Source organism: Medicago truncatula, chromosome 3 (assembly GCF_003473485.1).
Source record: "Medicago truncatula cultivar Jemalong A17 chromosome 3, MtrunA17r5.0-ANR, whole genome shotgun sequence".
NCBI classification, from domain to species: domain Eukaryota; kingdom Viridiplantae; phylum Streptophyta; class Magnoliopsida; order Fabales; family Fabaceae; genus Medicago; species Medicago truncatula.
The window spans coordinates 33074041-33089129 of record NC_053044.1 but is presented as its reverse complement, the minus strand read 5'-3'; the positions used below and the strand labels follow the sequence as shown (position 1 = coordinate 33089129).

General features: G+C 29.4%; 1 protein-coding gene across 1 annotated transcript; it reads right to left on the bottom strand.

Annotated features, from left to right (window-relative positions):
* Nucleotides 1-9643: 9643 nt before the first annotated feature.
* On the bottom strand, nucleotides 9644-12072 carry LOC11411244 (transcription factor MYB20). Its single transcript, XM_024778038.2, has 3 exons — nucleotides 11766-12072; nucleotides 11155-11284; nucleotides 9644-10441 (listed from the first exon to the last, which is right to left on the bottom strand). The coding sequence occupies exons 1-3, from the start codon at nucleotides 11896-11898 to the stop codon at nucleotides 9769-9771; spliced, it is 936 nt and encodes a 311-aa protein (XP_024633806.1). The 5' UTR covers nucleotides 11899-12072; the 3' UTR covers nucleotides 9644-9768.
* Between the last annotated feature and the right edge of the window lie 3017 nt (nucleotides 12073-15089).

The following is a 15089-nucleotide window of genomic DNA, read 5'->3' as shown; positions in this document are numbered from 1 at the left end:
GAATATGTAATCCGAAAATATCTATCAATCTGTTTCCGATTATATAATCCGAATAGAGAGCATTTTTGGAAGAAAAAAAAAAGATAGGGCGCACGAGAATAAAATAGGGTGGAAAAAGTAAAGCCCAAGAAATAAAACAAGTTATAGACCTGATTTTACTCTGTCTATGTTCTTGCCAAAAAAAGTAAGATTACAACTGATATGGTATAAACATACATTTAATAATTTAACAAAAAATGTTTGAATAAATCATCAAATTGATCGTTATCTTTGTAAGTCACTCTCAAATATTCCCTAACTCTTAATATTTCAACGAGTCCCTAATTTTGATCCAATCTAAATTTGAACCAACTCCATAATAGTTTCATTGAGTTTGTTCGAGTTTGACAATAAATTATGAGTTTTTGATCCGACCTTAATAGTTGAAATTTGATTATGATCAAGTTCTTACGTCATGTGAACTTGATTTCCAAGGGATGGGTACTTCTAATGGTTCTTAATATGTTACATTACAGAAAACGTACACCAGCATCAGCTTTGAGAGTGGAGCATATACTAATTAATTAATTAATCAAGACATGTAAAAGTTGAAAGTAATTTGGATATGCTTGGGAAAAAAAGGAAGCACTTTATCAAATTATTTAATTACCTTTTTGGCAACAAAACCAGCCAATAGTCTTCCTAGAAAGTACATCATGTCTATTACTTGGCAACTGATTTAAAATATTTAACGTGTCAAAAATTTAGTAAAAGCAATCAAATACCAAATATAATCAATCATATCAATGACTAAAATGCAAAGCAAAATAAAAATGTCATGACCTTAGTGATTATGCATCTTTATGCACCTTTATGCACCTACACATGTATTTGTTATATTGGAGTTGGTCATGGATGAATACTCCAAAACATAATGTCTGGCCTCCTATTTAATTTTATTGCTCACAATGCCCCAAAATGGCACACCTTGGCACTTCTTAGAACAATGTAGAAGCCATAATTTGAATTCAGAAGATAATGTTTCTGTATAATGGATGGGTGTTACATTGCTATAGGATAATCATATATATGTATGAAGAAAGCTTTTTGTACATCCCATTCATCATTGTCATCAAATAAAGTGAATGATATAGATACATAAATAGATATAAATTGAAAATAAAGTTGCTCATTTTTTAAAAAAAAATTGCACTCTCTAAAATGTTGACCTCATATTTTTCTATTAAATTTTTTTGTTTATGTGGCTTTGCAAGTATTTGAAAAATTGAACCAGTTGTTACCATAGCTTTTGGACCCATTATTTCAATTTTTTTTGTCAAACCTTCAAAACTCAAAATTCATCAATGTATATAACGACACACACAAAAGTCTAGTTTTAATGCGTGTGGACCTTAGTTTTAAATATTCTATATATGGCAATGAGAGTTTTGATATCAAATTTAAATAATAAAATTTAAACTTCACTTTCTCCATCTTAACACTTGGAATTCCACTTTGTTTTGTAAACCATACAACCAGATAAAATGTTCAATTTTTCTTTCTGGGATTTATTAATTAGGAAAATGAAGATTCTGCAACGCATGTTAAAGTAGTAGGACAAGTATTACTCCATCGACCAATTACTGATTTGTTATTTGAAGTTAAGAAAGTATATAGCACTATCTAACTGATGTTGAATTTTGTAACATGTGACTGTGTGAATGACCAAAGCATTACGAACTCGTGTCGTGTGTCACCTCTTTCGTATTAGCAACGTTAAAATATGGACTATGGTATATCTTTGGATTATGCGAGCTGCGATTTTTGTGTCTTAGTGTGGTGTGTGCTTTTTAGTTTATTAATTAGGGTTCATTTGTGTTTTTCATTTGAGTTACACTCCCTCATGTCGTAAGTAATATACTATCATATATTGTGAGAAACAGAAGTGAAGATTTTAACCAAATGGCAAATCGTCTAGGAAAAATGTGTTCGATTTTTGGGTGGAATATTTTTTTATAAGAGTACTATATTTATTTTTCGATCGAGCTCCAAATTACCAGACCTCTCTTCCTCTAAAAATCGGAGGATTAGCACAAAAAAGTGAAGATTTGAAGATGCAACTTTTTCATAGATTTCAGGAGGTAATCTTATTTGAGATGATATTGTACAATAAATATGGTTATACGGACATACTTCTCTTACTCGAGATTCAAACTTGTTTCGTCGGGTTGTAGAACACTGGTGTAGGACTCTAAATTGATTATGTATTTAAACATATGTTTTGTTGATTTTTGTGTGCATCTTAGAATGTCCTGATATAGTACGTGGGAAACCTATTATTTTGGATTTCAATTGTCTTACAAACTCAGATTTAAAGCCGATTTACTGGTAAAAACGAGCTTAAAACGTTACTTATGCATGTTTTAAGTTGTTTAGTGTTAAAAATCAACTTATAGAATTTACATACAATTTGTTCGTAAGACATTGTTTAACTAGCAATGCAAATATTGTTAAACAACACTTTTTTTTTTTTTTTTTTTTTTTGTAGTTACATGGATTCGAACTCAAATCTCCTCTTTAAATATGAACTGTGTTTTGTCATTTTGTCTACGTGCAATAAAACTTTAGCTACAAGTTTATTTTATAATCTTCATTATAGTTGAGATCAAATATGAGAAGTATGTGTGTCTATTTGAAAGCCTCATAAGACTTTTTAGACTTGCTCATCAAAAATAAGACTCTTTAGACTAATTAATTGAAATTCTTCTATTTTCCAAAAAAAATTGAACACCTCTATTTATAAAGAAGACATAAAAAGTTGATAATATATTATAAAAAGTTCACATTTTAAAGGTATCATCAAACACTTTTGTTGAGCAAAAAAACAAAATAAAAAACACTTGGACTTTAGATTTTGGAGGCACACTGGAGAGACACATGAGTAGGGTCCTTAACATCCACTGAATCCTCCAATGGAATTCATGCGTGTTTGTGTTGATCTAACTATTCATTTTGGGAGACCATTCTGCACCGCCCCAATCAAGGGTGGGTCTATCTAAATACTGCTCTACATCTGATCTTACCTCTAACTCGTTTTCAATATTCATTAGAAAGTTTTCAAAAAAGGCATACATTAGGCAGTATAATTAGCATTTGAAATGTGCAAAGTTATGTTAGTTGTATTCAAATTGATTCTTGTGAGCTTAGCTCAGTTGGTATGAACAATTAATGTATAAAATATGCAATGTTCGAGGTTCAAATCCCGGCCACCACAAAAAAAAAAATTAAAATGCTTTTTGGACAAATATTTTTCTAACAATATATACTTTCTGAAAGTATTTTAAAAATATTCTATATTTACACATTTTTTGTTTTTAAAAAATATGAATACTCCCATTGTCCTATTTTATTATTTTAAAAAAAAAAAAAAAAAAAAGTTAAGCATTATATGAATGAGATATCAGATATACCAAAATGCCTTAATATTTTGGCAAAAAGGTGATGGCTGCACAAATGCCCAATGCGATCATCATACACTCCCTCTTCACCATCCTTGTTAAGAAAAGGCTACCTTCATGATCCAACATAAGTTTCTCTTCATATATATAATTTTAAATATTGGTTTTTATCCCAAAACAAATTAATAATATTAATTATAAAAAAATAATGAATACACCATATAATTTAACATGTAGTATTTTCCTACTTAAAATTCCTCATTTGTCCGCATGTAATGAAAAAAACAAAGTTGAACATAAAGTGACCGACCAATCACCATCATTTTCTTCATAGTAATCAACAACTCAAACGCTTTATCTTTGTTCAACTTCTAATTTTTAATTCCTCTTTTGCTTAAAAAGAGCATACCTATTATCCTCTACCAAATAACCCATGCCAAATCTAGTGGTTATATCTTTCAATTTGAGCTAATATGCCTGTGTTTTTATGGATGGATTCTATGATAGGTATTGATTGCATTTGGCACTTTTTCTTTTGTTGCACCAACTCAAAATATATTATCCTATTAATAATAATTTGTTTTTGAAGATGAAAAATTCAATATTAAACACATCTACATAAAAAAATAATGTAGTAATACTCATACACAGAATAATACATATAATTTGATGGCTGGTTAAGACATAAGTACTCTATGTGAATTTTCAATCTCACATTTCAAGTTCAATTTCACAATTCAATACGGTCCACATTATTGAAAAGTTAATTTTTTTTTTTTTGGTACAAATTGAAAAGTTAATCTAATGTGGACATTTTACACAAGTTAACATGACCATGAATTTGCTAAAAAAAATGACCACGAATTAAATTAGAGACTAATTGTGATACTCGGTCAGTGTAAGACATTTTACACAATAAACTGGTCACAAAATTTTGGTAGATAAATTAAAGTCAAATATCAATTACATCAATTAAATAAAATAAATTCAATTAATATTTACTGATATTTTGAATAACCATACCCAAATTACAATGTTGTCTTGTCTTATTCAAGGTTAAATGAAATACCATCGACTTTATTAAACATATTAATATCCTCTGTTAATTTAATCGACACAATGACTTTCTATTTAGACCAAACTCTAAAGTTTTAGCCTAGCCAATAGGCTAGCCGACTAGGATGAACCCATATTTTTAGGGAAATGTTAACAAGTGCTCTCAAGACACTAGTTAAGAAATTAAAAGTAGAAACTTTATCTTGAAAATTGTGTATTTGACTTCTTGAAATATCAAAAAGTAATTTTTTCTACATAAAATTTAGCAATTGTTTCCTTTTTTAAATCCTTAACTAATGCCCTAAGGGCACCTGTTAGCATAACCCTTATTTTTATTCAAATTTTGTAAAATTGGAGATACTTTGTTTGGTAGAACTATAGATTTGACCACACCCAAGCCGATGTGTTTTAGACTAGGCTATCCTGAAAAATACACGTTGATTTGATCGACGCAATGACCTAATACTTTAGGTTAGATTAGACTTCAAAATTCTAGACACAAAATAAATGCTAGACCATTTTGAACTAGCCTAGTTGGCTAGTAGACTAAGATGAACCTATATTTTGTTCAAATTTTATAAAGTCAAAAGATACTTTATTTGGTAGAATTATGGAGTTGATTCATTCAAGTTGGTGTGTTTTAGACTAGACTAGGCTGCAAAATTCATTATCTTAAAGAACCATTTAAGGATCGACTAATCTTAACTTGTTTTTGACACTTGTATATATGAGTAATATTTGGGATTTGCATGCCCCTACCCTCATTATTTTTCATTTTTTTGGTATTATTAACCCTCCGATTTTGAAGGGATAGAGGTATTATTAATCTGGATGTCGACCGTAAGATAAATAAAATCTGGTCAAAAATCATTGCATTCAAAAATTAAACTCAGGTTCTCCCAAACGAGATTAGTCTTTCAATATAACTCATTAACTACATGAGCTTCATCGTTTGATTTATTTATGGGTCATGGTTAACCAATGTCACCGATACATTGATTAATATAGTAAAAAAAAGTAAGTTTTAAGTTGAAAACAACACTTTTTACACTTTTGAGAAATTAATTACCCAAATTGCAATACAGTACTACTATATTTGTATCCTTAACGGGTGCCTCCATCGGTTCAGATTTCCCTTTATTTTTTTTGCCGTGTTATTTTCTTAGATGTGGCAAACAGTCAAAGTGGTAATTATATGATTGAATCACTCTATAAAGAATGGTTTTAATAATATCCTAATGACTTTTAAATTGACATTTTAACGACTGATTTGCAAGTGATTTGACACACTAAATGTATCTTGTTAACCAATTAATTACACATGCTGAATTATGTGTGGAAAGAAACTATGGACCAATAATCTTGCTCCGACAAAAAGAATTTTGAATAAAAATTCACTATGATTAACATACACTTAATACATACACCTAAATTTAGACACTTAACCTAAATTTAAACATTTAGCCATTTTATTCTCTTCTACAAAGGTTAAGTTGATGGTATAGTCATCATCCACGTATAAGATGGTGATTAGTGAATTAATGTGTGTGCTCAATTTTAAGAGTCTCACATCGGATAAGAGATGACCTGAGAATGTGTTTATAAGTGAGGACAATTATCACATCACAAGTCGGTTTGCTGAGGTTGTGTTAGATCCAACCACAATTTTTAAGATGGTATCAGAGCCTCTTCAAAACTATTGGGTCATATGCTATCAGGCCACCCACTATTTATGTCTACGAACCAAGCCCAATAGTACTTGTCGTGAGAGAGTATGTTTATAAGTAGAGACAATTATCACCTCACAAGCAGATTTTATAGGATTGTGTTAGACAACCACCATTTCTAAGACTCAACAAATGGAACAATGATAGAAACTAACCTAATCATAATATCATATCAAGTCCAAAAATGAATGTGTAATCATGTTTGCAACTTAAATTACAAGTACACTCTGGACAAATATTAGTGTTTTTTCGATCTGGCTTTTAGTTTTAGAAGTTCCAATATGGAACAATACGCGCTTTGTCACCCCAAAAAAATATTGGAACATGATTGTGTTGTTTCACTAGCTAGTTTGCAAATTCCACTTGTCTTTGTATAATTAGTTTGAGCTTTTGAGTGTCAACGAACAAGGATTGTAGAATCTATATGTGATATGGATATTGAGAATGATGCGCATCATATGTATGACTTAGTAATCACATCTCATCTTGTAAGTATTTGTTATAGGCCATGTACATATAAATGGATACCATATTTTTAGAAGTTATATACTAGTCGAAAATGAATAAGCTATATAAAATTAGATATAAAGTCTCTTTAACTCTTCTTCCTGTTTCATAAATAAAAAGAATGAAAATTAAATATAAAGAATGTGAAATTCCTCTACAAATCTGTCTCTTAGTGATGGAAAAATCGATGACCATTAATTTATAAATGAACTAGATTGAATAAAATTAATTTAGTTTAAATTGAAGTGATTGTAATTTATATATTTTACTTTAAAAGCCAGCTTGATGTACTCAATAAAAAAATCGACATAACAACATAGCAACTACTTTTTATATCATTCCTAGTCAAATTGAGATGCACAAGCAAAATAGTTTTCACTCAAAGTAATAAAACATCTAGATTTTCACCAAAAATTAATATCAAATTTGGAACTTTGAATTGGAAATTTAAACACACTTGACATATTACCTGTTTAAAAAAAACTTAATCTTAACTTTTATAATTTTTTTTGCAATATTTTTTATTATATATATATATATATATATATCATAATTTATCATTTTACTACCTTTTTTTTATTTTTAACTTTTATCATCATTTTACTTTAAGCAGTAATGTTATAATGTATTCATGCTATATTCAAATATGAAGGTGATTTTTGGGTAGATAGGTATATTAAGCCAATATGTATTTCTAGTAGATATGTGTTGTTTGGGTGTCTCGCGTTGGCTACTTCATTGCTTTTTGGTTTGAGTACCTCTTCTACTCTTATATAAATAAATAATTTTTTTTGTTAAAATAAATATATAGGGAAAAGAAATTTATATTTATGTATTGGAGATTTTTGGGTGAATATGAACATTTTTCTATCTCTTTTTTTAATAAAAGAACATGAAAAATATTAACGATACTCTCTTTTCAACACTGCCTTAGATACTCACCCTTTCATTAGATAAAATCAACGTAAATCTCACCACTTGTGATTCAAATTAATTTCGTTTAATAAAAGAATGAATGTTAGAAAATATTAAAAGTGTTACTAGCACTCCTCATTATTTACTCGTGTAATGACGATAACCCGGGATCACATCACAAAGGATTCACAAAAAATGGTCATATTTGACACATGAAAAGTAAACCTTAGTTAATTTTGTCTTTTAAGGCAAAGACAAAAAGTGCCAAAAAAGAGTGTGGAAATGCAATATATGCAAGTAGAAAGATTTGCTATGCAGGACAAAATCCCAAGTCCATAAAAGAAGCCAGAGCCCTGCCCTATTTGGATAATATCTTAATGAAGGATTATGAACCATATAGAAAATTCAAAGCTTGATTATCTCCACTTCTATAGGTCATTTTCTTTGAATGATTTTGTGGTTTTGAAACTATAAGAAAATTCATACATTTCTTTAGCTTCCTCAAAATATGGATAATAATAATGGCCATGTTAATTATTTCATACGCGTTTTGAGGTTCCTTTACAAGTTGCAATATGCAATTCCTTTGTGCTAGCTGTGATGATCAATCTTAAAAGAAAAGTTCAGAGCAATCAAGAGTCTATTAACATTTTTTAATCATCTCTCACTGCCGTCTCATGAAATGGAATAGAAATCATAAATATAATTTGGAAATAAAGAATCTAAAAAGATAATATTAATGACAAAAATTAGGGATGGAAAAAATGTTTTTTATTTTATTTTATATTTCTCATTTATTAGAGAAGAAAATCATGTTTTCTTTCCCTAAATTCCGTCCGTTAAATCAAAACTTTTGGTTCCTAAGTATTGTAATTGTGTGATTTTAAACCTATTTGCAAGGTGTTAGTTTGAGACCTTAAATATGTGATTCTCCTCATGATCTCAGGTTCGATTCTCTGCTTACCATCTTTTTCCCTTTTCAAATTGAGAAATGATATTTGTACAACCATTTTGTAACAACTTTTGTGACAACTTTCTCTCTCATACTCACATATGTTTTTACTTTATCTCTCTATTGCTTTGATTTTCGTGCCAAAACCTACTTTTCCTTTGTAAATTTATGGTTGTCAAATAAATTGTCTATCAAATGGTTGTTCAAATAACATACCTCTTTCAAATTTGATAGTTCACTGCTCAACTTTTCACAAATTTAGGTTGATGTCACACAATTCATTGACATGACATCCAACTTGTTTTGACTATAGGACTTTTTATTTAATTAAAATGAAACAATCATATTTTACATATTTTTATTTTAATCAATAAAAACCCGTGTTGAAATTGTGAGTTGAGTGACACGTCAATTGATTGTGCACCGCAATATATTTTTGGAGAAAAATTGTGAGAGGAAAACTAAGGGAATCAAATTTGTTTGAAAAGCTAAGAAAGATTAAAATCGAACAATCGCGATACTTGAGGTTGAGGGACAAAAATGGATTTAACATGAATTTTTATGGTAGTTTCCTAATTTTGATGAAACTATCCTTATTATCTTTCACTAATTTAGATGCACAGTATATATAAAAAAGAGCATATTAGGTATTATGAGGAGCAGAAATTGAATGAAAGTAAAGAAAAAAGAAAACTATCATTTTTATTTGTCAAGAAGAAAAATATTTATATTTAATTTTTTATATATAAGGATGTTTAACACATGAATCAGCTACACTACCAATATATATCAAAAGTAAAGTAATTGTTATTATTGTTCAATTTTTTCTTTTTAAAATAATAAAATAGCAAAGCAAGAAAGTATAAAATTGTTGTGAAAAGAAAAGTTAAATTTCATTTAAATAATACAAATGACAAACAGATAAATAAGTGTGCCATGACCAGAAGAAACAACAAATCGACACATAAGCATATACATAATTCTTTTTGCACTTTTATCATAATGTAAAAAGTTGGAAAAAGAAAAGTGGATAAAATAAAAAATACAACTAAACACAAAAGTTGGTATATTTTCCTTGAATCCTGATTCACTCTTTATTCTTTGAAACAACCTATAATAACATTACATGTAAGCCATATCATCAATGTTAAAAAAGAAAAAAAAAATACTAAAATCAAAATAATCCATAGGCCCATGATTCTGAATCCATGACCACTCTTGAATTCATGTCCCCATCATCATCATCATTGATCACAAAATCCCAACTTCTAATAAAGTCATCATCCCATAATGTCATATTAATATTATTATTATTATTATCACTATTATTTTCAATATTATTATCATGGGACCAATCAAAATCAGGGAGAAGCAAGTCTTCAAGGAAGTTAGATGAATTTGAAGTTGAAGTTGATGATGATGTTGATGTTGTGGTTGATGAAGATGAAGGAACTAGAATTTCATTTGGTATAATTATTGGAACTTCTTCAGTGAATAACTCATTCATTAGTTCCATTGTTGAGTCAAAAATTGGTGTCATAATTTGGTCTTGTTCTTTAGCTTCAGTTATTGTTGATGACTCAAATGATGTTTCTGGTTTTTGTGGTTCCTTGTTTTTGTCATTCTCAAATTCAACATTGTGTTCCATTTCAATAGGTGAAGAAGATTGTTGTTGAGGTTCTTGTTCAGATTGTGTTTGAGTTTGCTCAATTATTGCATTAGAAAGTAACTTGTGTGTAACCGGATCAATTCCCATTTTCTTGAGCTTTTTCTTTATGTGAGTATTCCAATGATTCTTAATCTCGTTGTCGGTTCGTCCAGGTAGATGAGATGCAATTTTGGACCATCTGCATAAGAAAAAAGAATTAATATTAATCAAAGTGACATTAATAATCATTTTACATTTCTATCGGATGAAATTTGAACTCTGACTCTTAAAATTACAACGTCATACTCTTATTATTGAGCTAGACCACTATAAAGTAATAAAAGTAACCCTAGCAATTTTTTTATAGAAATGATTTCATCATAAGGTCCAAAAGGAATAATGACTTCACGGCCATCTTAAACAAATGTCATAGAAGTTCAGAAATAAAAACATTAACCTATAAGACAAACATGTCTTTCATTAAACTTATTCAATATTTACGATTCCCATTTGGAGTCAACTTTATAGAACAGCAATCATGAATATTTTCTTTTCTTTTACCTTAAAAAAAAAATACAAACATAACAAAAAAAAGACTTGGTACACAATTTTCATACACCTTCTAATTGCAATATATTATGGGACCATGTCTTCTTTTTGTGATGAATAAACAAATTGCAACATGAAGAGCGTGTATTATTGACATGATTACATTTCTATTAAGTTATTGTATTTGGCATGATTAAGAAATGTTTAAATAGTTCTCTTAGATGAACCTAGTCTAATATTTTAATAGAGCACTATCTTAGTTTATTAATGAGTTAAAAAAAATGTTTTTTTTTTCTTTCTTTCAAAGAATTACTACAAAGCATGCAAAACAGAGAAAACAGAGTAAATGGATATAGAAAGAACCTATTGCCAAGTTGAGCATGGAGATCAATGACCATTTTCTCCTCATATTCTGATAAAAGTCCTCTTTTTAGGTCTGGCCTTAGGTAATTTGTCCATCTCAATCTGCAACTTTTTCCACACCTTAACAACCCTGCATGAATTCATATCAATTTTTAGACCAAGGTCAAAGTATTGAAAACTTTATACTAACCACTTCAATTAAAAATGCAAACTTTTTTTTTTACTTTACCATTTCACCAAAATAATGAAGTTAAAGAAACATATACAAGCTCAAACATTTCATACTTGCTCATAATCAAAATGCATAATTAAAACTATTTCACATCTTAAATGCTTGATTTCATTGTCTTTGAAAAATGGAAAGAAATTGAAAACAAAGACCAAAATATAAATTTTTTAACAATGATCTTAGAAAATTGCTGTTTATTATTGTGAAGGCTAGCAGAAACACCAATTTAACCCAATTTTCTTCGGCAGCTAACTACCGCCGGTTAAAATCCATCAGCAGTTAACTGCCGATGAGGTTATTTTGGTATTTTAGAGGTGTTTTCCAGCATCCTTTGATGTGGGAACAACATTATTCATGATCTTATTGGAGTGAAAGGAGAGACCTGCTAGCTTAGGGACAGCTCTCCAACAACATTGACCATTAGTAAGGATGAAATTGATGAGCTTTTTATCTTCCTCAGCAGTCCATGGTCCTTTCTTCAATCCAACTTTGTCACAACAAGGTTGTCTTCCCATTTTTGTTTTACCAAATATTGGAAATGCAAATAAAGTCTACCCTTGGAAATGAATGATCACTAAAATGAAGGGTTCAAATTGATATTGAGATAGAGGGAGATAGAGAGAAAGAGGGAGAGATGAATATTTGAGAGTCTACAAGAATATGCACATTACAAGTTAAGATAGAACACCACCACCTACTTATTTATATATGAAAATTTCTCTTGGCTCCTAAGTCCTTGAAGCCCACTACCGAAATTTGCCTTTTTATTTTTACTATTTATATGTTATTTAATTTCATTTGGTTTTCTTTTTATGAGCAAAAAATATTATTAAAAAAGAAGTAGAAGGAATATTGCCACTCATCATTTTTTTAATATATTTTGTTGATAATATTAATGAACATTATCTTGGTTCCTTTTTATAAGTTCTATTTGCAATTTTGACATAAATTAAAAAAAATGTAATTAGTATATTTAGTATATCTATTTATGTGTATATGTTTCTCAACTAGACACAAAAAATAAAGGTTGCTACGTTAAAATTTTGATGTCAACAAATTATATTTATTTTTTAAAAAACACAAGAACAAAAAGATAAAGTCATTTTTATACATAAATATAACATTTCATTTTGCTCCGACCGAGGGAGTGTAGTGCTATGTTGAATTCTATTGCAGGTTGATGTTAACGACGGGTGGCTCTGAAAATTTGGATTTTAAAAAAAATGACATTGTTAGTAGCACTTGTAATTTTCTACAACAATCAACCAACCAACATATCATTGCAGATGACAATCTTGTATTTTGGCATAAAAATATTCCTTTGAAAATTGATCTTTTTGTGACTCCTTCTCAACCGCTTTTAACCAAAGACGATTGTTTAAGAGATGGGTGATTCTGATTACTTCTAAATATTATGTAGGAGAGTCTGGTAATCTATAAGACGCGTCTCATATTTCTCTTCACTGCGACTATTTTTGGCAAATCTTGATCGTTGTTTTCGATTGGTAGACTTCGTCATGGTTACTCCGTATCATATTTCAGATCATTTAACTTAGTTCGGCTCCTTAGGAGGCTTCAATTAATTTGGTTTTCTACAGTTTTGATTTTATGAAAAGAAAGAAATTCAAGAATAAAAATGATAATACTCACCGCTTGCCCGGCTACATAAAGGCACAATTATACGGTTGATTGAAAACAAATCACATCAACTTTACTTTTGACTTATTATATGTGGTGGCTAAATCCTCTTAATTTCTTGGAACAGTGCTCATTTCTCTTTGGTATATCATTTTGAACAAATCTCTTTGGTATATCATACATGTATATGATGTAACATTATTTTGCTATTTGCTTCTCTCTAACACTCCTCAATACGAGATAACTAAGAACAATTGGTTATTTTAATCTCGTTTGAGCTCCTTTAAAAAACATTTCATTTCTCTCTCAATATATATGTTATTATAACATCACTAATTATTTTGGCACAATTGACACATGTCCTTCAAAGAGACGACAAGGTCCACACGTGCTATGTCATTATCAGAAAACGCCACCTCATCAAACTACATTGCTTTGGTATCAAGCGTGAGATACTCCACTAACTCAAACCTCCCCTAAAATACAAAGGTACTATTTAACTTAAAAAGACCATAAATAATTGGGAACACTGTAGTTAGTTCACCAGGTCTATTCTCTCGTTTATTTTTGTTGAAATTTTCATTTATATTGGCAACAATATGATGAAGACACCTTCAAAAAAAATTGGTAGCCCCAAAAAAAAAAGCAATTTGAGCACTCTTTGTAAATTTCAGCGTTCACATTGTGATACGGATAATACACAAAAAGGAACATCTTGTACCAGTAAATAGGTACTTCCATAATTTGGTTTCATACGTATGTCACATAGAAAATATTGTAAAGAAGAATAAATCGAATTAGCCAAGTACTCAAGCGATTAATGAATTTTACTTTAAGATGAATTGTTTAGAAAAATTTAACCTCGTATTTTAGGTAAAACAATAGTTGGTTAGAATTTACTTACTTTTCAATTGAATTTCGAAGCATCATAATTTTCGAATTATCTCAATCTTTCTCATGGGAACTAGAAGGTTAAAAAAAAGTCGAATTCAATATTTGTATAACATATTTTAGTGCTTTAGTGGTTAGAAAATCAATTTTTTAAAGATGAATAAGTAAGAGTCTGAAATTCAAGCTTCAGTCTCTATATATATACAATATAATGTCTAAACCAACTGAGTTAAACTCGCAAGACATTAATCATATGTTTCTACTTGACAAAAAAAATGTTGAAATAGCTTTACACCCTTTTTATTTTTCACAAGAACAAGTAAAAGAAAAGATAGAGTCAATGTGGTTTTACGAGTCAATGATTCGAAGAAAATTACTACAAAAACAAAAACAGTGGTTACTGGTCAAAGGCATCCTTATTCCTTGCATTCACATACACCTTCTTCATCTTTGGGTCAAACTGATTATGATATATGCATTTACGGAAAATGATACTTTTCAGTTTTCAGGCTTTGCTGATTTCACAGCCCAAATTACATTAAAAAAATAGTTTTGAATTTGTAGTTGACTTGAGCAATAATGTATTGTACAGCTCGAATATGGTTTTAGTCGTATACAGCTACACCCTACTACAGCCTACAAGGGAGAAATTTATATGAGCAACGTGAAATTCATTAGCTAAATACTTTTATTGCTTTAAATAAATAAGTTTTTTTTTTATTTTTTTTTTATTTTTTTATGTTCCATAATTAATGTATCATAACTCCTCATATAAAATAAAACTTCATTGATATTATGAACTGAAAAGAAAGAATTGAATGAAAGCAACACATTTCGTTAGTTATGATTGAATGTACATGAGCTATTTAGACACATAGCTACACACTAACTTATTGTATTTTAACAACCATAAGATACCAATATGTAACTAACTATGTTGATTACTTGTTATGCAAGTAATTGTCATTAACAAACTTTTTTTTAAGGGAAGTCATTAACTAACTATTATTGTCAATTTGCTCATGGTACAATATTGCGGTACAAGTTGGAGATTGGTAAATATCTATAATCCCCGATTTGAATAGTAAAACATTGAAAGGTTGAGGAAGAAGGGGTTACACGAAGAAATCAATAATTTTATCATTTGAGGAAACCGGAAGTAACTTCAAGACTTTGA